At 40.7% G+C, this 25,042-nt stretch overlaps 1 protein-coding gene and 1 long non-coding RNA gene across 3 annotated transcripts; one reads left to right on the forward strand and one right to left on the reverse strand.

The window, feature by feature from the left end:
• The first annotated feature begins 88 nt into the window (after positions 1–88).
• Positions 89–15,684, forward strand: LOC137461729 (uncharacterized). Its single transcript, XR_010993471.1, has 2 exons — positions 89–226; positions 10,543–15,684. It is a non-coding gene; the product is annotated as an uncharacterized lncRNA (long non-coding RNA).
• On the reverse strand, positions 8,716–22,916 carry GABRD (gamma-aminobutyric acid type A receptor subunit delta). Of its 2 annotated transcripts, none has more exons than XM_068171417.1 (9): positions 22,239–22,916; positions 15,335–15,447; positions 14,724–14,791; positions 14,148–14,368; positions 13,279–13,361; positions 11,810–11,947; positions 10,745–10,897; positions 9,956–10,167; positions 8,716–9,639 (listed from the first exon to the last, which is right to left on the reverse strand). In XM_068171417.1, the coding sequence occupies exons 1-9, from the start codon at positions 22,304–22,306 to the stop codon at positions 9,340–9,342; spliced, it is 1,356 nt and encodes a 451-aa protein (XP_068027518.1). In that variant the 5' UTR covers positions 22,307–22,916; the 3' UTR covers positions 8,716–9,339. The 2 variants fall into 2 exon arrangements, with proteins under 2 accessions (XP_068027518.1, XP_068027517.1); XM_068171416.1 differs by having other exon boundaries at positions 10,745–10,900; positions 22,239–22,912.
• Positions 22,917–25,042: the final 2,126 nt, after the last annotated feature.

Raw genomic sequence — 25,042 nt, forward strand, 5'->3', positions numbered from 1 at the left:
GGGATGGGTGCTGAGGGAACTGGTGTGAGGGGACCAGTGGGGAAGAATAGATATGGGGGCAGAGGTGAGCTCCTCAGGGGACAGATGTGAGGGGACATGTGCTGAGGGGATAAAGGCCAGGTGCTGAAGGGACAGGTGTGGCAGGACAGGCCCTCTCTGTCTCCCCCGGAGCTGCCAGAGCTGCTTCCCAGGGAATCTCAGCAGGAAGCCCCGGCATTGATGTCCTGTGAGTGTCAATCCAGCAACCAGCCTGGGGAGGTGTCACTCAAAGTGCCTAAAGCAGGAAAATCACAGCTGAGATAATAAAGAGGGAATAATATCAGACTGGCCAGACAAAAGAGAAAAAAAATATATTAGTGGTGGAGCAACTAGAGTTCCACAAGAGGCAGTCTGTGACATGTTTAATCCTTTCTAAAGTTGGGTTTGGATGTTTTTCCCTGATGATGCTTTGATATTTTCTTCCAAACTGCGAATGAATCAGGATCACCTGCTTTTTCCTCACAGAAAGCTGGGATGGTGAACTCAGAGAGTCCTCTAGTGGAAATGCTGCTCATCCTGCCCGAACAGCTGGTTTCCTGGTGTAATTTAAAACTTTTCTAAGCAAATAAGCTATCCAAGCAAAAGGGTTTCTTTGGGGCTTTTCTTGATGTATTTATATCCACCATTGGGCAACATGACCCACCACATTTGAAAAACAAAACAGGGAGAAACAACGATTAGATTTTTTTGGGTTTTTTTTGGGCTACCTGTAGTTGAGTGGTCATGATTTGTACACCTACATCAAGTTTTTTCAGGCACATTTAGCACCTTCTCAGCACCTTTGTGGGGCTTTTGGGGTTTGTGAGTTGGACTGTTGGCAGCAGTGCAGCTCTGAGGCTTGTTTTGGTGTTTCTACAATCTTCCAAAACACAAATAAATAAGAGATGGCAGTAGTTTAAGTAGCAGTAAAATGGGAAAATGTATTCCCATCAGTTGAGATGTTTTCTCTGACACCAAGGAAATGCACCCCATGGCTTAATTTATCAGTCTTTAATAGAATTATTTGTGTGTCCACTGCTAATTTTATCTTTTTGGGAGCTCTCAATTTGGTTTCAAAGTGGGTCCTTAAATCTTCATGTGTTCCACATTGCTCTGCTTGAAATGGAGAACATTATGTAAGGTAGGTCTGCAAACATAATTCTTTCAGGTCAAGGTAGTCTTTGATCTCCACGTCAATTAAATGCTTCAGCTCCTTGAGCTGTTGGATTGGGAGATAAAAGGTTCTTCAGAACTGTGATCTGAAGTTTTGTGCGGTTTATTGCTGTTTCTTCTTCTAGCACAACTTACCAAGGAGAAAAGCTCAGGTATATTTTCAGTGCTTGATGAAAAAAAAAACTCAACCATAATATTTTTACATCTCGCAGAGATATTTTGTGGTTGTTCACTTGCCGTTGTTTTAGAAGTCTTGTTTTGGGTGGGTTTGTATTTTCTTGTATTACAAGACTGTTTAAACAGTTGAATTTCTCTAGATGCTTCCCACTTGTGGGCAGATGGCAGTTTTTGGAGAGGACCTTGGCTTTGCTCTGTGCATTAGCTGACAAGGTTGTAACTGGTTGAAAACACAACAAATCCTGAGTGTATTCCTCACCTTTTTTTTTCCCTGTATTTTTCCAGATGGCAGGCACTTTTGTCTTCTACCAAGCCATCCTCAACTTAAAAGTTGCAATATTTCTGTCTACTATATCTAGATTTGAAGAGCTGACAGGCTCCTACAGGTAATTTATTTTATTTTAATTTTATTTTTATTTTATTTTATTCCAGGTGTAAATGAGATATCTAAAATTTTAGTTCTTTTAAAAATCGCCATCAGAATCTTTTCATATCATATCTTTTAAGAGCAGTGATCTGAAGCAATCTGTTTGAGAAAGAGAAAGCTAAAGAGGGTTTTGGTTTGTTCCAAATATTTCATTTCTGAAATTCTACATTCGACCTCAGCATCCAATCATGCCACAGATTATCTGTATCAGCGAAAGTGTGATTTATTGAACAATCTAATGATGGTAGTTAGTTCAACTGCTGCAGCCTGGGAGTCTGATGTGAATTGTCTTTTTAACTCAAAGTTACGAGTTTTCCGAATATTCTCCATTATTATTCTCCTGGCACTGATGTAAATTCCTTTCAGGCTGTACATCCACACGTTTCCAGCAGATGGCAAGAGATTCCCAGGCAACTCGCTGGGAATCACGGTTGTGCAGACAGTGCTTACAAGTCGGACGTCTTTATTTACTGCTTCAGGGTGTTGAGAACTCTGCTTTAAAATTAGTTTAAAAGGAAAAAAAACTTTGGGTTAATGATTGTATTAATCTAAAGTACAGCTTGAGCCATCAGACACAAGGTACTTGTCTGTTTCTGACAAGGCTGACCAGAAAACTCCTCCCTCCCAAAGGCTCCGATGAAAACATCATTATAGCAGCTACTTTTTCCAGATAATTGTTGCAAAAAAGGGTCAATCGGTACTAATTTCACCCCGGTAGAAGACAGGTATCCGGTTAGTACTTGAATTCAGGACTCAAAAAATCTTCAGCTGTATTAGGACCTTTCAAGATTCCAAGGTTTTAAAGATGTAGTAGGGATTAGAATGATGCCTTCACACTGTGAACTAAACAACAAAGAAATTGAGAGAGACAGCTCATATCTCCAAGTGCATGTGAAGCGTGAGTAACCAGTTCTGTATCACTTTAGAATAAAAATGCCTCCCCATAGAATGTCTCTTTAGCAGATCAAACCAGCAGCATGTGCAGGCTGCTCTCCAGCCTACTTACTCTCTTCTTTTGCCAAGGAAGAGACTAGATATTGTTTCCATTGAAATAACAGGCAGTGAAATCCTTGGGTGCAGTGGGAATGAATTTGGGCCAGGTGCCACAAAGTTTGGATAAAAATAATAAGGCAAAGCATTAATATATTTGAAGATAAACTGGAATAAAGCAGATATTCTACACAATATCAGAAATCACCATGGCAATTCTTTGTAGATTTTCTTGCTGGCTTGAATATTAGTGTTTTTCTAGCCTGTGTTAAAATAGACAAAATGAATAATGTTTCAAGACTATTTTAAGCCAACACCTCCCTTACTTGTCTGTCTTATATAAGATAGAAGCAACCAGAAGCTGACTCTCTTGTTGACACCTCATTAGCCAGGAGGAGAAGGAATTCTATGAGTAGCCCAAACTACACATCTTTAAAAGCAACTAAACCCAAACCTTTGTGCTTCTGTATTTACTTTTTCAGGATATTTAAACAACCTGTTTGATTTTACAATACTATGCGCACTGTTGATAAAGAAAATGTAGAACCTCCTGTCCTTTATATATATGCACATACAAGCTTGTATATGTAAAAGTTTCACCCACAAAGATGAGGGGTAGGATAATCTTAAATATATCTGTAAAAATGTAGTTAAAGATGTACAGAAATAGTTATTTTTGTACTTGTTTAAAGCTGGAAGAAAAGCAGCAATAAAGGAAGAACAGCATGGGTGGAACATTATACCAGATGTTTTACAGATTACTCTGTATTTCATCACTCAGTCTTTATTTAATCTTAAGGCTGTAGTAATTGTAATACTGGAATAGCTCAATGGCCTATATATTGTTTTGCTACTTCCAGCTCTGCCTGTTCCAATTGGCCAAGCTGGCCAATTATTTATTACTGTGGAAAGAAAAATGTTCTCCCTACTCCTCTTGGTAACCACAAGAATGAAAATTGAGTTTTGTGATATTTGTGCTGCTCTTATTGAGATTACTTACCCAATAAACAACTAATGCAACCTGGATTTGCTAGTAACTAACGTTACCCAGTAATTATGTTAAAGATATTTGGGGTAAAATTAGGAAGAGTTTCTTTGAGAATGAGGAGCATTTGAGGCGTGATTTAAACGATCTTCCTCTCCCTATTGAATGTATGGGGTTAGTAGCGTGCAGCGTAAGAGAGTGAAAGAGGGAGGAAAGGGTGTGTTTGTGTGGGAGTGTGCTGCTTAATTATCACAGGGTTGAGTTTCTTGCCTTTTATGTAATAATCATTGGAAGGTGCAAAGGCTTGTCAACTGAGACTTTCAGTCTCCCTGTTTTTCATATCTGGGCAATAAGATTATATTAGTTTTGCCTAATATGTTCTTTTGCCAAAGAGAAAAAAAATTTCCTCTTCTTCTCCTCTTTCCAAAAGGAAAATAAAAAGGGAAAGAGAACTGTGGATCAAGTGAAATAGAAGTATTGCAAGAGTTAAAGAAAGGGCAAGTTTCCAGAGGTTTCCAGCATCTCAGAAATGCAGAATATTTGGATTTTTTTTGGACCAATTTTTTCATGGAACAGTGAACTAGCAATAACATCTGATTAGTTCTGTCGTGCTATATTTTCTGACAGTCTGGGCTTGACTGTCTTCTCAGATTTGTTTTTACTGTGCAGGACTTAGTAAAAGAAATAGCTGTGGCACAAAGCTGGTATAAGGAGAGAGCAGATCCCTGATGCATTATGTAATGAGGGGCTTAGATCCTCAAATTAATTCTATTTAAGACACAGTGCCTTTCTCATCTGTCGACCAAATCCATCCAAAAACACATATTCATTGCCAAATTTGTATTCAGCTTTCATTAGGAAGAATCAGCTCTTTATGTTTGTAACATATATTGCACACAATGTTATTTTAATATCAAACCAGCTTTCAACCATGGCAAGTGATTTAAGCTGCTGTAATAAACAGGGCAGGAGGGAGTTGTTTCAGATTTTTTTCTAAAACAAAAATATTCTCAGAAACTTTCAATAAGCTTTTTGTTATCTGTTCTGCTTCAGAGACAAATACACAGAGTGCTGTTTTGCTCCTAACGAGAAGTGCTTTTCCAGGGTAATGGCTGGGAGTATTTAAAATCAGAGCAATCGTATTAAGTGTTGTGTTGTCCCAACAGCAGAAGCCTCATTGAGCTAAATTGGTTTCGCTACATTATCTATTGGATTAGCAAACCAGTTAAAAACTGATGTGAGAGCTTTTACTTTAACTGGGATAAATGCTTTCATTTTTACCCAGAAACAGGACAGACATTTCTGGATTTTAACCTCTTCATAGTGCTGTCAATATTAATGCCAGCGTTACCTTCAAACAAATGCAGTATCTTGCTCTTCATCTTTCATCTTGTGCTTTCTCATTCTTTCAACCTCATGAGGCAGCAATAGCTATTTTTTCACATCAGTACAGCAGCGTGCATAAGTGCCCCCCAGAAAGCTCTCATGAACACTCAGTGGTACTTCTTCTTCTGTTGTCAAGGCCAAAGGAGAGTTTTGCAAACCCTTGGGCACTGAAAAGGCAGGATGTCATTATGGGCTGAAATCTCTAGGGTCATTCTCATTTTCCTTCTAATGCATTTTATCTTCCAGTTCAATAGTTGGAATGCCTATTTTGTCCGTTTATAGAAGCTCCAATTTCTGTATATCTACATTTTATTAACACTTTACATTTAGAATGATTACATTAACACATATCCCACTCTTTTTCTCACAGACACGCCAGTCCATAGAGCAGTACTATAAATTGCTGAAAGGAACACAAATGCTTTCAGGTGCAGCACAGAAAAAGTGCCTTCTCATCTGTCATATACTTTTTTTTATGGCACTAGTACAACCCATCCAAAGTCAGCATTCAACTGACATCAAATCTGGTCTGGCTTGTTTCACTTTATTAAGGGCATCATGAAATTAGAATTGAATAGGGAATTGTCTTTAGATGTTAATAGATCTAAAGCAGTAATGTCTGGGGACTTTTAAATACAACAGTTTCAAATGAAAAAAAAAAGAAAGTGAAGCACACACAAAAGTATAGAAGGTTCAGATTTATGCAAAATTCCAATCAATTCACCATACTCCTGTACTGAAATGTCTCCTCGAAAGTTTGAATGGCATCTGAATTTTCAGTTTCTGGCTCTGGAAACCAATTTAAGAAAATCTCCCTCTTGTTGATGGAGGTGTTTTGTCTTGTGCTACTCATGCAAGTGCAGCAACAGCAGCTGAAACTCCTGTTCTCCCCTCAGATCCCCTTGTTTGTGGGATGGACACATTGCCATATGTGTGCTCACAGGGCACTTCTCCAACTCCCTGCAACCTTCTGAGATATTTTTTGCCTTTTATTTATGCCTCTGTCTACATCACTGTAGGTAGTCTGACATTCTAGCTTTGGGGTTCTTTGAGGAGATTGCTGCCACCTTTTACTTTGATCAGTCACGCTGAGCTGTGCACCTTGAAGATCTGCAGTCAAAAAAACAGAAAAAATTCACTGAATAAATCTTCTGGAGCAGTCAGCAGGACATACAGCCTGTGACTGTCTCCCAGATGGAGAAGCAACTAATTTTGTCCAATAACCCCATGTGATCAGTCAGTTGGCTGCAGTGTAAGGAGTTATGTCAGGTGCACAGTTACAAACTATTACTGCTGAAGTAATTAGATCAGACATTGCCTGTATAATATCTGCAGCCACCTTCTTGCTAATTACTCTCAATAAGCAGCTACTGCACACTAGGGGCACTAGGGCCGTGCTTCCTTCTCTGCTCTTTAATTCCAAAATCATGGATTATTTTCTTATGATTTGCACTCCTTAGGAAGTTGCTGTGAATATTCCTCCAGCTGGGTTTAGTCAATAATTTCACTCTTAGCAGAAGTTACTGACATTGACAGGTTATGTAATAAACTATTAGTAAACAGTGGGATACAAAAAAGCTGGATTCTGCTTTCCCAGCAGAAGTTAATCTGATTTTAAACTAAAGATTATTTCTGATTTTTGCAAGTGTAACAGAGAAGGTGGCAGCACTGTGGTCTTTCTAAAGGATGTAGTATTTTTGTGGTGATGGATCATGGAAAAAGCAACAACTTAATAAGGGAAAGGCACAGTAAAGTCATGCTTCTGCTGTTTTTATTCCACTCTTCATTAAATCATTATATAGAGAAGTAGTATTTATTCAGAAGAAGGCAGAAGAGGTTGTGTTTCCTTGGAGAGAAAGTGATTATGACCAAAAACACACTTAGGAAAAAAATATAGTGTATTTTTGAAATGCAGCATTCCATCAGCATCAGGAACAAACAATAAGAAAAACAAATTAGAAAGAGAAGAAGCAGGAGGGAAAGGAAAAAACCTTGATTACCTGACTATATTGAAAGAGATGCAGATTTTCATTTGCTTTCAGGGTAAGGTGACATGTGAGTGATACTTGGCCTTAATTCAGTAGGCAAGCTTCAGAAACTATGGTAAGTAGGATCATGAAAGTACCCATTGGATGCACTTACCTAGCTGGAGGATAGGAGTTTTTGCTTCTCCTGAAGGGCTTCTGTAGAACTCAAAGATATAGGAAAGAAATCATTATAGCAGTTTTTCAGATGATAAAATGGGAGGTCTTGACGGAGATTCCCCAGCAGCTCAGTGGTGAGACGTGGGAGCAGAATCCAGGTGTCTCAGTCCAGGGTTGGGTTGGTGAGGAATTGGTGGAACAATCACAGCTAAATGTCACTTGGGGTTTTCCAGCACTCTGGTGGCTGATAGTTTTTCCATGATCACAGAAACTAAAGATTGAGGTGAACCTAAGACCTACAGTGGAGCATATTTTCTATTACAGCCCAGTTCAAGATCATTATTTTTAATTCAAAGCATTCTCTTACTTCGCTGATACTGAACAAATCTTATTCTAAGTTATAAACCAGAGCTAAAATGTTTTATCTTTCAGTGCTGGTCATATGAAATCAAACTAAATCACAGCTGAGTTAAGGCAGGAGGAATGTGCACATGCTCCACCGGGATCAAATCCTCCTTTCACCCTTATTGCAATTATTAATTGTCAGCCACATGTCCAAGAGCCCCATCCTAAATGCCAGCAAAGCTCTTCTCTCAGCTACAGCCTCTGGCTTAGTCTCTCTCCATGCTCCTTTCCATTGCAGCTTTCAGACTCTTCTTTCCCTCTCTCTGATTTCACCTTTTCTCTTTTGGGACTCTCTATTTTTAAAACAACCTCTCACTTTCAAGGCAACAATATCCTGAAAATAAATTGCCCTTTTGTAGTGTCTTACATTGGCTTCCTACATTAACAATATTTCAGTTGTTTTAATCCATATTCCAATATACTTACTGTGGAGATTTTAGAGAATAATTTTGAAACTAGTTTGTTGTGAATACTGTGTTCATTTGCTGAGCTCACTGAGATTATTTACAGAACAAAGTGTTATTTTGCATGAGTTGGGTGAGAGATCTAGTCCTGAATTAAGCAGTGTGTATGAGGACCCATAAATTTCACTGTTGAATAATGGAAGTGAAGAGGCCTAAGAGATTAGGTCAGCCTCTGAATAAAAACAGCAAAAATATCCAAAGCAACGGAATAACTTAAAGGCAGTTATGAAATTTTTTTACTTCCCTCAGCTATTTAGGGACAGATTCAAAAAGGATATTTTCAGAGGCACACATGGTAGATTCTCAGTGAAAATTAACAGAACAAATTCCAAAGTCGTTCCTGCAAATGGAGTCTGACTTCCTTCATTATCAAGCACCTTTCAAATTTTTCCCAATTGAACACAGGAAGCCTAAGCTTTTCTTGTGGTTCTAAACCACTTTATCTATTTTGAGGCCTATTAAACTAATAAACATTTCTGTGTTTAAGTGTTTAAGCTTTCATTAACTCAGGTCTGAAATGTAATACAGTCATTATTAACAATTCAGTAGAATTTTATGTAGTATATTTTATTTCATGCTGTGACTAAGAGCATTGAAATTTTTCAATACTTTTTCCAAGACAAATCATATTTTAAGAAAAAACTTCCACTTCCCTCTATTCCCTTTTACTTTGTTCATGAGATTTTTCTGATTAAAAACACCAGCTTTAGCACTACTGTTAAACCTAGACCAGCCCACAGATGCAGAAAACCACTCGTGCAGAAGTGAGGAATGAGCTCTTTCATTACAAATAAAAAGGAAATTATCTCAGTGTGAAAAGCCAAATCTTCATTACTGATCAACCTTGAAGTGGAGGAAAACCATGGTCATTTTAGATTTAACTTTTGCTACAAATATGTACATATGAAAAGTTGTCTTATGGTATTACAGGAAAGGAAGAGCTGGAATTGTTTGGCAGAGTGCAGTCCTATGTATCAAATCAGGTCAGCAATAAATTGCTGCTTTAAGTAGGAATTCATAGCAGGACCTTCTTGACTTTGGAAGTGTTTGAGCTCGTTGGAAAATACTTTGAGAAGAGGTGCCTCAATTCAGTTTCAGTGAGGGCTTTTTAGCCTGTGGGTATTGTTCAGTTAGTAGGTTTTGGGAAGAATTTTCCTTTTTTTGTTGTCTTTACATTGTGTATGCAACCCAGTATATAACATTGACTGCTGCAAAGGCTGCTGGGAACACGGCTCTGGCATAAATGTCAATGGTGTCAGCATCAATGGGCTTAAAGAGGGACTTCAGACCAGTCTTTTTGTCCAGTTTCATTCCCTGCTGCTGTTTTGTCTCTCCAGTTTCTATTTCTATTGTGCCATATGATCCAGGCAGGCTTCTGGGAATTCGGTGCTGCCTGTTAGAAATGGCCAGTTCCTGGTTCACACCAGCTATGGAGAGGGAAAACAGAACAATGGCATTCTTCACGTTGATCTGCAAAGGAAAGAGGAGAATAATGGCAATTTATAGGGCAAGGACAGTGTCATTCATCCAAGCTATCCATGGCACCAGCATGGTGAAACACCCCTGGGGATCCATATGTGGTGAATGGGATTTAACCCCTGCTTTGGCAGAACTCATGGAAGACTGTGCTGCACATTTAATTCTGGTTATGGCTTTACATGCTCTGAATTGCTGAGGCACCAACAAGAACATTCTCAAAGCCTTTCTTAGGAAGCATTTGTAGTAAAAGGTCATGAAGCAGGATGATTGCTTTGGCAAAGTTATTCCCAGTATCACACTTACTGACCTCTGCACTCTGCCTTCTCGCCTTTATCTTGTTCTTCTGCTTTTTCATGTAGTCAGCATTGAAATGTGCAAAGGCATATTCCACCAGTGCAGCAAAGACAAACACGTAGCAGATCCAGAAGTAAACGTCCAGTGCCTTGATGGCAGAGGCTCGTGGGAGTGAGGATCGGGCACTGACCATCAGAGTAGTCATTGTAAGAACAGTGGTGATACCTGCAGGGTAGCATGAGAGAGAAATAGATGCACTAATATACATAAATAAATTTATTAATATGAGTCTGAGTATTATTTTCACAGTAAAAGCCCCTTAATACTATGGCTTCTGATTTTCAGAACAGGGAAACTTTTAAGAAACTGCATTTGTATGACTAAGGCAGCTTTGAACAAGTTATCCTTGGTTTTGTCCTAGATCAGGAGAAACAAAACCCAAAGAATTAACCCTCAAACACTTTTACATCTGGACTAGCAACCCTTAGTCAGACAAACAGACCCACAAGTTCCAGGAACATTTTTTTGTCACTATCCCAGTTCCTTCAAATAAATTCTTTCATTTCTTTCACAGTCATTACTGCTTTTAGCCCTCCCTAGGTGGTTATTTGCTGTTCTTTATTGAGGCAGCTGCTCTGATAACACGACAGAAATTAAACCAGAAAAGAAATCTTTCAAAGGACCCTTCCTTCTGCAAATGTAAACACAGTGGTCATAAATGCACCTTAATGAGGATTACCAGAGAGCACAATTCCCACTCGAGCACTCCCTTCCCCGTGAGTCCCCAGGCCATCTGTTTTACCTAGTGACACCCTGGCAGGCACAGCTGACTGGCTGATCCAGAAGGACACCCACGACATGGCCACCAGTAGGATGGAAGGGACATAAGACTGGATGATGTAAACTCCTCGATTTCGCCGAAGGTGGAAGTGGAGACTGAGCCTGGGAAACTGACCTGCTGGAAAAGAAAGCAGGCAGAAGAGATTCTGGCTGCGTGAATTACAGTTAGATTGATATTAAAAATTACATTTCCTATAATGACACAGAGCTACACTCTTTAGCATCTTCTGCACAAGGGTCACAAAAAGCTTTTTTGAATGCTGTTCGATTGATGCTTCATAAACCCTGCACGAGGTACTGCAGCTTTCATCAGCTAAGAATAGGTCAAATGATTTGTCTCAGGTCATATCAATGCCAGATCTGAAAATAAAATCATGAGTCTTCTCAAATAACAGTATTGCTTCAAAATGTGTACTGTCTTATCATCTGCTGTAGAAAGTCCTCCAGATACTAAATTTAGATTTTTTAAAAGGCCAAGTTAATTTCAAACTCAAAAAAGAGCTTAGAGGAGATGTGCAGCATAAATGAGAATCTGAATACATGAAAGAGGATGAAAAATCAGCAGGAAAGAAATGACTTCAATCTTGTACAAACATTGCAGTAAGCCCAGTGATAGACATACACACCACTGACTTCTACGGGGTAGAATTAGACTGATCTGACTGTACGTCATAAACTCCACAACATCAGGGCTAATGGAAATTTTTCTTGCTCTGAAGTTGCAAATTAGGTCAAGAAAATGTGAGCTATACCTCAAGTGCTTTTTATCAAGTGCTGTCTCGCTACTCTACACATTATTTTGTCAAGCAGAGAGAGCTAAAGGACAGAACATGCTACATGGCTACTTAGAGGCTCAGCAAAGAATGGCACTTCTTACAAGTGGAAGATGAAGGAAACTCTTATCAGAAACCTGACAGGTTCTTAAATTAGTTACTTAAGAAGAAGGATTTTCTATTATAGATAGAGGAAGTTTCTCTCTGCGGGAAAAAGTCAGATATTGTCCCTGAATTGAAAAAGATTCTGTTACCAGATTTGAAGTTCATAATTTCTGTTGTGAACTGGTAATTGGTAATTGTGAATTGAGCAAGCTGCAGCTTATCCAGCCCATGGATCTCCTCCTGGTTTTCTGACCAGTGGTAGACAATGTCCTCTGAAGAGTAGCCATCTGCCAAAAGAAAGCTGAATAAACACAAAGTTCAAGGGAGAAATTCAGAGCTTAGAGAATTCATAGTAGAAGTTCTCTAATTCCTCTGCTATGCTGATTTCCACCAGACACATTGCAAACGTGCTGAGATTCAGTCTGGATAATTCTCTCTGCTTTGGAGAGGTGCAGAGCACCAGGGCCGTGGCAGGAAGCGGGGATATGAATGAGAGGATTTATGTACTATGCAAATCCACAGGAAATCAATCTTTCCTAGTTTTGCTGTTCATTGACAACTTGCTACTATAGCATCCATTTGTTTAAAGAGACTTTATTTCTGTTTGTTTCACTGAAATGAAGACCCTCAAATTCAATTGAAATCTTCAACCCCCACCTAAAGTCCCTGCAGAACTTGCTGGGAGAGGGAATGAATTGCTGGGGCACTGTCTGCTGCCTCTGCATTTGGTGATTATGTAAGTAAAACTGTAGATTGCTATTTTTGACAGGATAAAATGGTATTGTGGTTAACAGCCTAGAAAACAAAGTCAGTGACAAAAAAGAAAATGAGAAACTTGCATCAACAGGCCAAGGGATCTGCTCAGGATCTGCTATTCCCAGATCTCTGCGACCCTCGGGACCTGTAGGCTCCTTGATCTAAAACCCAGATTCATTTTCCCTGACTGGGTGGTCCCTGCTCGTGTCAGTGGAGATTTTCATTCAGAAGTATTAATACTCATGGGAATTACATGCTGATCATAGATTAAATACAAGTTGGATAAAATATAAATCCATTCTTCACCCTCCTTGTTGAGTACAAATGAATTAAGCCCATCCATGCAGTATTCTGATGGATTTCTGTGTAACAGATACACGAATGCCAAGGCAAGTTAAAGAGCTATGTGAAGGTTAGTCACAATGGCATTCATTAAAAGCAGGAAATTCTTTCTTTTTCCTATTTTCTCATAAATTAAAAATAGCACATCACATTTTGCCTGTGGGCTTTTCTAGTGGTTCTCATTGGATTTGATACAAACCTCAGTAATGCCAGTGACTATCACAACTGCACAAGGTTTCACATGAAGCACAAAGTTCCAGACATTTGTCAGCATGACTGTACATTGTTCATCATCCCTAAATCAAATCCTAGAGATTTGGATTGGACCAGGGTTGAACTGGTATTGAAAAGTCCACAGTCTAATACCCAACACAGGGAATGAAGAGATTTCTGCTCACTCTAAACCCCAAGGCAACCCTTACATTCCAGTGACTAAAACAGAATCATCCCAGCCAAGTGCAGCTATCTCAGTACCATATATGCAGGCTTTACACAAAACACAGAGCTACTCAGCCCTTACAGCTCTCCAAATCCAACATGCATTCCTGCTCATCCATTGGGTACTTGGAAAGGTCCATGTCACAGGCCACTGTTGAGGTAATCCTGTTTGGAGCAACGTGAACACCAGTTAGTGACATTCAGACAGAGCCTTTTCCTGAGAACTCAAAAGACTAAGTGGAAAACTTAACACTAACAAAGGAAACTGATTTCAAAGTCCTGCTGGCTGCTGCCTGAGTCTGTGGGAAACCCAGAGGCAGAGGGAATTGAAAAAGGTCAAATGACTCGTCTAACGTCAGAAGATTCTACAGCTACTGGTGATGATAAAAAGGAATTTTCTGATTCAATCTCCTCCCTTTCACTGTCCCCAAGATCACTACAAATACCTTAAGGGGGACTTTGGACTTACAGTTTCAAAGGTGCACATTCATTATTTTTCAGAACATTACACAATTAACTGTCAATATAGTTACTGAGTTCCAGCCACAGCCCTCCTCCAAAGTGAGATATGCTACTTTGTCTGTGTGAAAGATGAAGAAGCTGAGCCTTAATCAGGCTCACAGTTCCCTTGGAAAATAAAATGAGAGAGTGGAGAACAGAATCTTTGCTCTGTATTCAGCACCTCCTTGCCTAGTGACAAAAGCCATGAGAGGCTTCTCTCCCACTAGGGGCATTTTGGACATGATCAGTGACTGTGCAGTGCAAAATGTGTTAGAGCTGCCAAAGAGACCTTCCTGACTTCTCATAAAGAAAAGGATAGGGGGATAGGATCTTTTCTTCAGTTTTTAACTAATAATTATTTTAGGAAATCCTCCTAGGAATGCTGAGTGATTATAGAACGCTCAAAAAGTTAACACACAACAGACAACACTTGTACTGTTTGTCACTCACCTGATGCTGTATAAAATTACTCCATCTGGCTGGAGCCTGATAAGTTTGTTTTCCACAGTCACATCATGGAACCAGGCAGACTTGGCATTGACTATGAAAGTATCTGGCAACCAGAGCTTGTCCACAAACCTGCTGTCCAAGCCCAGAGTTTCGTTGGTGTGGTTGTAAGACAGACGATCGTCTCGCCAGCTCTGGTGCAAAAATACTGTCATGGTGTATTCCTGTGACAAGAGAAATCCTAATTAAGGAGTGATGCTGACAATGATCATGTCTTGGAACTTAGCCAAAAATCAATGTCTTAGCCTAGAAATATATTATTTGCTTTCAGTGCAAATACATATTTTTATACTTAGTCAGCTGGGGAGCTGCCCAAGCATTTGTATTTTGGTCATATGCTCCTACTATGGATAAGCACAAGATATAAAAAAGTGATTCAATATCAATGTTATACATAACACATTGCAAGAGTTGCATAGGTCTTGACGAAGAAAATCAGTTTACACAGCTCAACAAATACAGCTTCTGGTTTTGAACCTTCGTTTTTTTAAAGCAAAACTAAAATATCTGATACTGTACCATGTTCACTTCTGAGATGTGGTCAATGCTGGCTACTTCGATTGCCAGAGCAACATTGACGGGAGGACCTGAGAAAAAACATTTGAATGGGGTGATTTATATCATCACAGTACCCATAAAAGTATCAATGACCCCAGACTGTTAATTCTTTAATCAGTTCACTGAAGTGTTTTCCATTATAAAGTACATTCTTAAAGCAAGAGTTTTAAATCTTTTACCAAATGTGCCCTCGATTTCCAACAGCACACCTCACTTGAATGATAAGAGACACAAGATAAAATCACAATAAAAATCATAGAATCCTTTCTGGAAATCACATTATCAAGTTTAAGACAGCATGACTTCAAGCAGATGCAGAAATTATCACCATTTAATGAAATACAAAATTCCTTCAACTTAGATGTCAACGATTTTAGAACTGCATCAGAAGCCTGTGTTGCTGTTGAGCAGTCTGTCTCTTGTCAAAATCAAGCAAAATGTTGATTGTTATTTTTTACAGCATCCAAGTAAAAGATAATCACAACTTTTTAATTATTTAAAGTATGAATTTCACATAAACATCAGAAGGATTGTAAGAACCAAAGATACATTATTCACTCTCCAAGTCTCACCTCCAATCCCAGGCCTGAAATTTCGTGCGTACCCTTTCATCAAATCATCCAGGTTGGGCAACCAGGAGATTTCAATGTTGGAACCTATGTAATCTCCGATGTCACTCATAGCTCTAGGTAAAGAGAATAAGTATCTTAAAATTTCCCATGTCTACAAACAGAAGAATGACAGCAAATTGAAGTTATTGACTTATTTTACACCAGAGACCACCTACATTAGAATCAGCTATACTGGAGATTTTTATAGGTAGGAAAACCATTTCAGCTATTTCTGTTTAAATCAAAACAAATTTTCAGGCAAGACTGTGGCTTCTTTAAGTACAAGCACATACTTTTTAAAGTATCTTTCTTTCTAAAAAAAAGTAGGAAAAATAGATTTAGAAACAGAAAAAGCATGAGGGAAACAAAGATACTTTGTATATGGCCTAAAATGCATCTGTGAACTCTGAAATGCAGCTGTGACAGCTTCTTACTATAGAACAGCTGAGATCAAGAGGGCTGGTGCATTGTCAAATGTGACAGGAAAACAGGAAAAAGTGCGCATCTGGAATTTGGATAGCAAGCAGCAGGTTTTGGCTGGGAGAAGATGTGTTGCTGTGGGATTTGTGCTCATGGCATAGCCCCTCCCAGCAATCAGGCTCCCTCTCTCAGGTGCCTCTTCTTGCCGAGCCAGTGATGCTCCTTGAAGACTTTAGCCCAGGGTCTGCTTGCCATTTGCCAGCCCCTAGCAGCTGCCAGCCCCTCAGTCCTGGCACAAGCAGTGATGTGGATATTCCACCATCTCTTACAAACAAAGGCAAGGTTGTGTTGTCTTTATTGTCTGTTAAACCTGGCAGGCTCCAGTTGAAGATCTGTACCTGCTCACTTCATTCCTCTCACTGCACTGTGACTGACAGGGCAGGAAGAGATAAATGAGGGGCTGGGACAATGTCTGACACCACCATTTGCAAAAGGAAGGCTTGCCAGTGGTTTGAGAGGGCCTGTGACTGAATGCAAGTACTGGATCAAAGCTGCCTGAGCACTGGTTTTGCATGTTCCACTGAGCCCAGCTATAAATGTGCCATTTGAGAGGTACCTATGACTTGTAACAGAAGAGAAATGGTTAAATATCCATGGAAGGCTGCAGGGTAATACACCACAAACACATTCTGTCTTGATACTTACATAACTTTCTTAGAGTGTTCATGTGACATTGACCCACATAAAGCACATGGTTTTTCTCTCCAAAATATGCCAGCCCGGGCATTCAGCTCAGCACGAGCAGTTATTGCCAGCACAGGAACAGAGTATCCTACAATAACCAACTCTTCTCACAGGAGACTGAAAGAAAAATCTTTTATTGCCCTGGTCTTAAAATTCTTGTCTGGACTCAATTATATAAGGAAGGAGTTCTGGGATTACAATGTGTAAATGTAAGTTTTGAGCAGCACAGACACTGAAGTCTTGCATTAGCAGAGCTGACAAAGCTTCTGTAACCTCCCAGCACAGGGACACTGCTCCAAGTGCAGCTTCGTTAGTTCCCAGCAAAATGTGATGTTAAACTGCATTTATAAGATTTCCTTGCCATGAGCACACTGTTCTATGTTCATCTCAAATTCCTATCCCAGCTACTTCTCAGGTCCCTCTGTCTCTTCTGAGGAAGGCTCTTGGAACGCTCCAAGATGTGTTTTCAGCTACATAAATTGGAATAACATAATTGATTTAGACAAGGGCTTTGAAGATTTATAACAGATGTTGACAGAGGTTTTTTCCTTCTTTATTGGGTCTCATCAACTATATCAACACTTCTTTCTATCAGACTTCTGGTCTTTCAGTCATCCAACCATCATTATTTACTTTAATGAAATTTTAGCTTTAGAATAAGTTTGTTTAAAAACATATTTCTTTGCAATTCACAAGTCCCAGCCATAGACATGGAAAGGTGTTTCTAATCAGTAAAATGTCAGAGATCCTTTTATATGTAAAGAATGGTACTCTATGTCTTTTCCTGATTAAATAGCTACAATACACTTGAATGAATATATCTGCTGAAAAGCTCTTTGACTTCTCAATAGAAGGTGATGCTTTTCATCTTCTGTTGCTAAAGCAGCAACCAAGTTCAGTAAAATGTTTTGAAAACAGAATTCAAGTCAGAAGGTGACAGCACTGTAGTGATGTATCCCATGTGCTGATCATGTTTTGACAAAGCACTTGGAGTTCAGCTGTTCTCCTGTGTCAGGATTCTATTTTAATGGCATTAAGGAAAGCCGTGGAGCTCAAAGGAAGCTAAAATGATGAGAGTCGGGTTAAAGACTGAGGGCTATAGCCTGCCATGTGTTTTAAGCAGATTACAATCTAGAGGGAGTTTTACTTAAATATCCATGACACAATTAAAATAAATCTTGTTTCTATTATTAATGAAGCCTTAGGGTCAGATCATCAGTGTAACAAATATTCTGGAGTTACTGGAGCTATATGCACTTAATACCAGGGAGGTTATTAAAATATTACAGCTGAAATAATTTTATGGGTCGATTTACCGTGTGGTGCAAACTACTTTGAGTCATTCCTCTAGACTTCTGCACATCACATCCAGTGCTTTAAAGTTACAAGAAGAATGCTGGGAGAATTTCCTTCATCCTTGATAAGCAGTTGGGATTTTATATGGCCTAAAATATTACTCATTATTGTACCTGAAAAAGGAAGACCAGCATAGAAAAGATGCACTGGAAGGGATTAACTTTTCATTGTGTAAGCAGTAAGGATGAAAAGAAAGGCAACTATTATTAGTTGATTCAGCAACTTCACTTCCCAGTGTAAGCTGCTGTAAAGCTTGTTTCAGTAAGAAAAAGGACTTTGTAAAATCAAGATATTGATTTGTCAAATCCAAGGAGTAAAAGAGCTCCTGAAAAGCTTCTCTTCAGTTTGCACCAAGCCAGTGGGGAGGTCTTCACTGGCTGAATGGTAACAGTCCTGGGGACTTCTATCCCTCTGAAAGTCACTCCCAAAGGTAAGGCTGAAGAAGATGATCCACACTCTGACTCTGTACACATCTTTCAAGCAGATATTCTTGAGAATATATTTGCATCTGTCCATATCTGGAGCACTGGGAGAGCTTCAGCTGAGCTCATTGAAAATAGATTACTGCTGTCTAAACCATGAAAGCAATAGTGAGTTCTCCTGCATAGACAAAGGGAAAGGAAATCCCCATTGATAAACTGCACAAACCTGTGGAGCTCCTCTTTCCCTAATATTGACACAGGTTAGGGAAAGCAACTCCAAGCAATGAATGTCACATGACAGAGCAAAGAAATGTTTCTTTCAGAGCTAGCAGTTCTAGAATAAAAAGTACACATATCCCAAAATCCTTCCTATCCAAGCTGACACCTCCCTCCCAGCTGCTGCAGGACCAGGACATCCTACTAATGTGGAGGGATCTGGGGGAGAAACATCAATCAACTTGGACAGCACATCTTTAAAGGGCTTGTCAGACAAGTGAGGCATTAGCCTGTCTTTGCTCTCTTCCAGAACACTGCTTGAAAACGCTTGCTAGAAGTTTATCAATATTACCAGAAAATATCTGGTATTTAAATCACACCAAAGCAAGAGGCAATCTGTAAATTCCATGTGAATGAGAGCACAACAGCAGCTGAGCAAGGGATAGTATTAGCAATCTCATTTTTTCCCAGCAGTGCCAAAATCTCCAGGTTCAGTGCAAAAAAGCCAGAATCTTTAAGTCAGTGGCCAGTGGGACACTGATTTGAGGCTACACTGGTCAGGAGAGTACACTGATCTTCCGAAAACTTCACAGAGCAGCAAGGTGATGAAAATCATCTTCTGTTTCTTCTTTAGATCTGCTAACCTAATTCTCTTGGTGATTGTAACATTGCTGTTATATGAATCTTTTAACCCGGTAGATGGAAAAAACAGTTTGACTGGAAGACTGGGATCAGTATATTTCATTTTGATAAGCATTTGGGACCGATGTCCCAGATGTCATCACCACTGAAGAAAACTTTTTCTTGGGAAAAAGACAGGGAATATCCTGCAAGGTCAGTGGACAATCTGACCTCTGCCAAACTCCAGGATTATCCAGAGCAGTATGTATATCCTTCCCATCTGCCATTCCTGATTCTAAGGGAAGCTCACTGTAAATATGTTTTGTATTTTGAAATGTAATTGAAAAAGCATTAGGCTTAATTCATGGCAACATTTAGAACATCAAAGCCTCTCTGGCAGTTTTAAGCTACAGAAAATGGACCACTCTTTGCATACATTCACGTGTTAAAGCTGCTCTGTTTCCATGAATAGAAGTAAAAGGCTTAGGGAGACACACAGCAGAATGACAATTAAATGCAAGAGTATAACAGTCACTTCACAGAGTGGAAACTTAAATATTGAATATGCACCTGTTTCAATTAGAGAATTAAAATCTCTTTCAATGAGAAATTAAAAAGCACAGACACATACCCCAAAACTCCTTTCAGAAGTGCTCTTTCCCCACACAAATGAAGAAATATTTCCCCAAACATCTTTCTGCAGATGATCTCATTCACTGTGGCACATTTATTATTGCAGCATCCACCCCATCTCAAACCCTGAAAAATAGTGGAAGCCACAGTCTTTGTCCTGAGGACCTGTCAATCATTTAAATGCCAAATTCCTTGCCATATTCACTGTCTTGAGCAGAGCAAAACCCACTATTTTTAAAAAACGTTTGCCTGACAAAAATGTGCTGACTTAGGTTGAATTTGGCTCATTCACTTCAGACAAATAACACACATGACAGAGAAATTGCTTTACACACAGCTAAAGCACCCCAGAAGGGTATTCAGAAATGCTCTGAGGAAGCAGCCTGCATACGTCCCCCACTTCCCCCCTCTGCCAAATTATAACATTATTTTCACTGGTAGTTTTGCTTTTGGGAAGTCTTTTGTCTCTTTTGTCTTACTGGTAAATTTCAAAATCACCAAAATGTTCTTCCTTTTCGGAATATGGGGGTTTTTTTCAATATACAGTGCACAGAACTCAGGAGCAGAGAATTTAGGGGGGTTGGATGGCCTCAGTCATCAAAATTCTGAATCACACTGCATTTAGAAAACAAAATCAGGGATTTAAAATGAAGCCATTGGCAGTTTTGCCCATTAATATGCTGCTATTCATAAAAGCATCTTGTACCAAAAATATTTTTACTAATGCAAGGATAAAATTTCACTTTAGTTCTGTTTAACTGATCCAAAGTACACATGCAAGCAAGGCTACTCCTTTTTTACAAGATTAAACTGTGTCCTGCCATAGCCACCCTAAATCCTGAATCCAAACAGAGAAGCTCTCCTTGACTATGAAATGTCTCACACTTTGAAATATTTGGAAGACTACAACCTGAACAGTTGGAATTTAAGAAGTTAGGATTTGCCTTGCCTGAGTCTGCCACGAGTGGATGTATTCCTACCAAACAATTCATCACTATTGTGTAACTGGAGAAAGAAAGTCAGTTAGGGAATTAATAATAAAATAAATCATGTATCAGACAAACACATATCCTGGCAGTTGCTGTGCCTTGGAGCAGACCTTGGAGACAGAGGCAGAGAAGACTGACTCTTCCTCAAAATTCTCTCTTTTTTTGGTCTTATGTACTCAAACTTCACTTTTCAACCCCCAGCCTCAATGGTAGCCCAGTTGCAGAGGGAGAAACAGGATCATTGAAATGATGGGCAAGATCTGGGTGCCCCTAGGTAATAAGCAGTATTTCCTCTGCCTTCACTGTAACACTGGATTGCTTCGGAGTCTGAGGATGTCAGGATCTGACCCTGGATAATAGATTCAAGGTCACAGGATAAATCATTCTGTCAGTCCTGACTAAGAGCGGTTGACTTGACACTTTCTCTGAGCAAGATTCTTTTCCTTGCCAGTGAAAAAAATCAGATCTCCCTGATTAATTCCAAAATGTGTAACAACAATGTTATGTTTTACTACAGTTCCCACTTTGCCTCTTCCACTCCTCTGAAGCTATTAAGGCTGTCTATGAAGCAGAAGATATAAGACCCCTTTAATGACACAACCACCCCTGCTCTGGGGGGTGTAGGCATGTTTTTACATGCAGCAAGTTCTTTTTTACTCCCCCCTCTATTTTCATTGCATAATCATGGCAAGCTTTCTCCACATCCAGCCTCCAGATCTGGAGAGAATAAGAATATACCGAGACCGTCGCTGGTTGCCTAGCTAACACCTTCGGAAGGAATGTGACTGAGAGCTGCAAATATACATCTTTCTTTAAAATTTATTATTTTAAAGAATGGTTTGCGTTCTCCAAATCTTTTTTCCCCTAAGATCTCTGACAGTCTTTTCCTGCTAACCTAAGTTCAGGAGACTTAATGAACTCATTAGAAAGGGATGGTTGTATTTTGGGGTTTTAATGACACCTATGGAGGCCCTAAGCAAAGCTATTCAGCTCATACCCCACTGGTTGTGCTGGGGTTTATGGAAGAGTTTCATGCTCAAGCAGGCCCCTACCGAGCTGCTGGAGGGGCTGAGGCTGAGCTGGGGTATTGCAGTGCCTTACAAAAAGTGATTGCCCCCAATTTAGAGTAAGTGCCCTTGGGAAAAAGCTTCCAGGAGCATCCTGCTAAAAACACAGCCCTTGACTAAGCCAAGAAACTGCTGCTCAACTGGCAGAAGTGCATTCTCAGTTAGGGAATGAAGAAAGAAAAAACTGAAACAGATGAGGCACATTAAAGAAACTCTTCAGTCAAGGGCCCTTTTTCTCCTGAACACTCACTCAAAGCAGTCGTGGCCCAAGAGTGCAGAAAGCATCCCTGGGCAAAAGTGGGAGCCCCAGCCAGAGCTGGCATCACTCACTCCAGCTACCCCGAGAGAACGGCTGCCTGAGGCCAGTCTAAGAAAGAATGATAAGGCGTTTTCTTACCTGATACACCTGTGCTGTTGGGTGCACAGTAGAATCAAGGCAGGAAAAACCCAGGTAAGAAATTCCATTTTACTCCCATTTATTAGACAGCAGCGACCAAAACCCAGGTTCCCCGGCTCTCCTGGCAGCTCCAAAGCTCCAGTGGCTTTGCCATTCTTGCCTGCTGCGCTAAGTTGAGGCTGAGTTTAAAGCGATGGATGGTTGCTCAGCAGCAGCAGCCCCCACAATCTCCACAGTGCCCGGGAGCCATGCAGGCAGCCCGGCACGGGAGCAGGGAGCAGGGCAGCTCTCCTCTCCTCTCTTCTCCTTCCCTCTCCTCCTCTCTTCTGCGGGTAGCTCAGTCCCGCCCGGCTCCGCTGCCCTGCTCCCGCATCCCTCCCCTGCCGCGGGCTCTTCCTCCGGCCGCTCTGCCCGCCTGCGAGGCTGCTTGCCGAAAATAACCTCCAAAAGGATAGATTAATCCCACGGAGCGGGGTGGGAGCAACTCAAAGTGCTCCGGAGCCACTAATGTCCTGCGCGCATCGTGCCGGGGTGGAGCTGCAGCCCGAGCCCAGGGCAGGGGCGGCCGGTCCCGGGGTGCTCGGGGGCGCGGAGCCGCTGTGCCCGCTCCGCACGGGGCATGTGAACCGCAGGCACCGCCGCCGCCGCCGCCCCCCGCCGCCCCCCCGAGCTCCCGGCAAATCCCGGCGGCACCCGGGCACCGCAGCTGCAGCCCGGCTCCCAGCATCGCTCCGAGCGCACCGGCGATGGAGCCGGGGACCGTAGCGAGGGAAATGCCGCCTCTCCGCTGTCTGCGCGTTGTCCCGGCCCGGCGGTGCCACTGAGAGGGGCAGAGCCCGCAACACAAACTTCTGCCTCGCCGCTCTCGGGCTCCTGAGGGGCTTCTCTACAGTGAAACGCTCGGAGCACTTCACTGCTCCATCCCTGGCTGCTCGGGCTGCCATCGTCCAGCTTCCACCGCTTGTGCCTCGCGAACTCCCGGGACCTCCGCCGGCTCCCGGGCACCGCGGCTCCCGGCACGGGGCCAGCGGGGACCCGGCCACGGGGCTCCTCGGGACCTCGGGCTCATCTTGACTTGCAGGTCAAACTCGGTTTTCTCCTCCATATTCGCTCCTTCCTTCTCTCCTCCTCCGCCTCCTCGGCTTTTTGGTGCTGTTCAATCTCGAATGACAATTTTAAAACCAACCCACAAAGGAAACAGTGTGAAGGAGACATTTTCAAGAAATTATATCATAAAACAAAAATGATTGTGCAGGTACCTTGAGCTAATGAAAGGAGGTACCTGGGGTAAAGTGTTGGATTCATCTTTTTGTCTTCTTGGTTCTGCATTTTTATTTAGTACCAACATTTCAAATGGCTACAGAGGGGTGGTGGGTGAGTGGAATAACAGCCCCATGAAATCCAGGGGAACAGATGTACACAACACACACACAAATTTAATACAACAAATACAGGCACGTCATAAACCTGTGATAATAACATAAGAGGTTATTTTCTTTCTGACCTTTTCCTCCCTCTGCCCATCTCAATGGCAATCCTGCAGATAAATCCAAAAAGGAGGAAAAGACACAAATTTTAACTCAAGAAGTCAGATTATTGCATGAATTTCTTTTTTTTTTTCTTTTAGGAGGAAAACTGAAAGATTTTTAATGGAATTTACCTGGTGACACTCAGAACAGAATGACTTTGTCTCTTCATATAACAGAACACATTCAAACCTTTTGGGATATTTTCAGTTAAGATTTTCTCATATTTTTCCTACTCATAAGGCTGATGGTGCTGTGGGCCACATACCTATGCTGAGAATTCCTCAGTGTTGTTCTCCTCTGGCTGGAGAGCTGTCACCTAATTTACTAGTAAAACAGAATAGTTTCCTATATCTTCGGGATATATCTGTAAAAATAGCCAAAAATCCAGAGAGGCACTTTGTACGTTTGGATTGTGTCTTAGTGGATTTTATGATTGGATAACATGTGTGTGATGTGGGCATTTGTGTGTTGATATAGGCACACCATGTTCTGAAAGAACAGACCTTGCTACAGGAGTGACTATTAACACCAGTAAAAATGCAATGGCAATCCTAAAAGACGTGAAAATTCTCTCATATAAATAAACTATATTTTATCTACAAGGGCCTTGATTATATCCTCATATTATAAAGAAGAAGGACAAATGTTTGGTCATTCAGCCATGGATTTAGTTGGTTTTTCATACAGTACATATTTTAAATAGACCGGTACATATATATACATATATACACAACCCACTAGAAATAAATAACTCATATTGCCAAAGGGAAGAGAGGAGATAAAATAATAAAGATCAACTATACATTTCATTTCCTACATTTCTAGCTGAATATCCCAAACTCATTAGAGTCAATGACAGATTAAAATTGCTAAGACATAGATTAAGAAACTATTAAAATTGCCATTAAAACATCAAAACAAAACAAAATAAATAAGCTCTCCAAATCTTTCTCATCTAATCCGCTTGAAAATAATTAAAGCTTTCCTTTAGCTTTAGCTACCGGCTGGGAACTGTCAAATAGTCTTAAAAAGATGGCCCATGATATTCAATGTTTCCTAAGCCTTTTTTTCTCTCTAACAAACTCCTCCTCAATCCCTATGGCTGCAGGCACCAGATTTCATGGAAATGTCCATCCCATGCTCTGACCTTGCATGTGGGGCTCAGCAGGACCTCGGGGACTGCGTGGGGTCACTGCAGCTCCAGCAGGACCAGGCTGTCAGGTCAGAGGTACACAGCTTGGGGCAAACTTTGATCTTTGCTGTAGTAAAGCTGTA

This window comes from Anomalospiza imberbis, chromosome 23 (assembly GCF_031753505.1).
Source record: "Anomalospiza imberbis isolate Cuckoo-Finch-1a 21T00152 chromosome 23, ASM3175350v1, whole genome shotgun sequence".
Taxonomy (NCBI): Eukaryota; Metazoa; Chordata; class Aves; order Passeriformes; family Viduidae; genus Anomalospiza; species Anomalospiza imberbis.

Excerpts from the sequence above, each read along its gene's own strand:
- GABRD (XM_068171416.1), bottom strand. The coding sequence starts at position 22,306 with ATGGAATTTCTTACCTGGGTTTTTCCTGCCTTGATTCTACTGTGCACC. Across the intron at positions 13,362-14,147 it reads GTAATTTTATACAGCATCAG|GATTACCTCAACAGTGGCCT; the intron begins GTGAGTGACAAA and ends TGCTCCAAACAG. Across the intron at positions 10,168-10,744 it reads GCCTGCCAGGGTGTCACTAG|GTATCACCACTGTTCTTACA; the intron begins GTAAAACAGATG and ends GCTACCCTGCAG.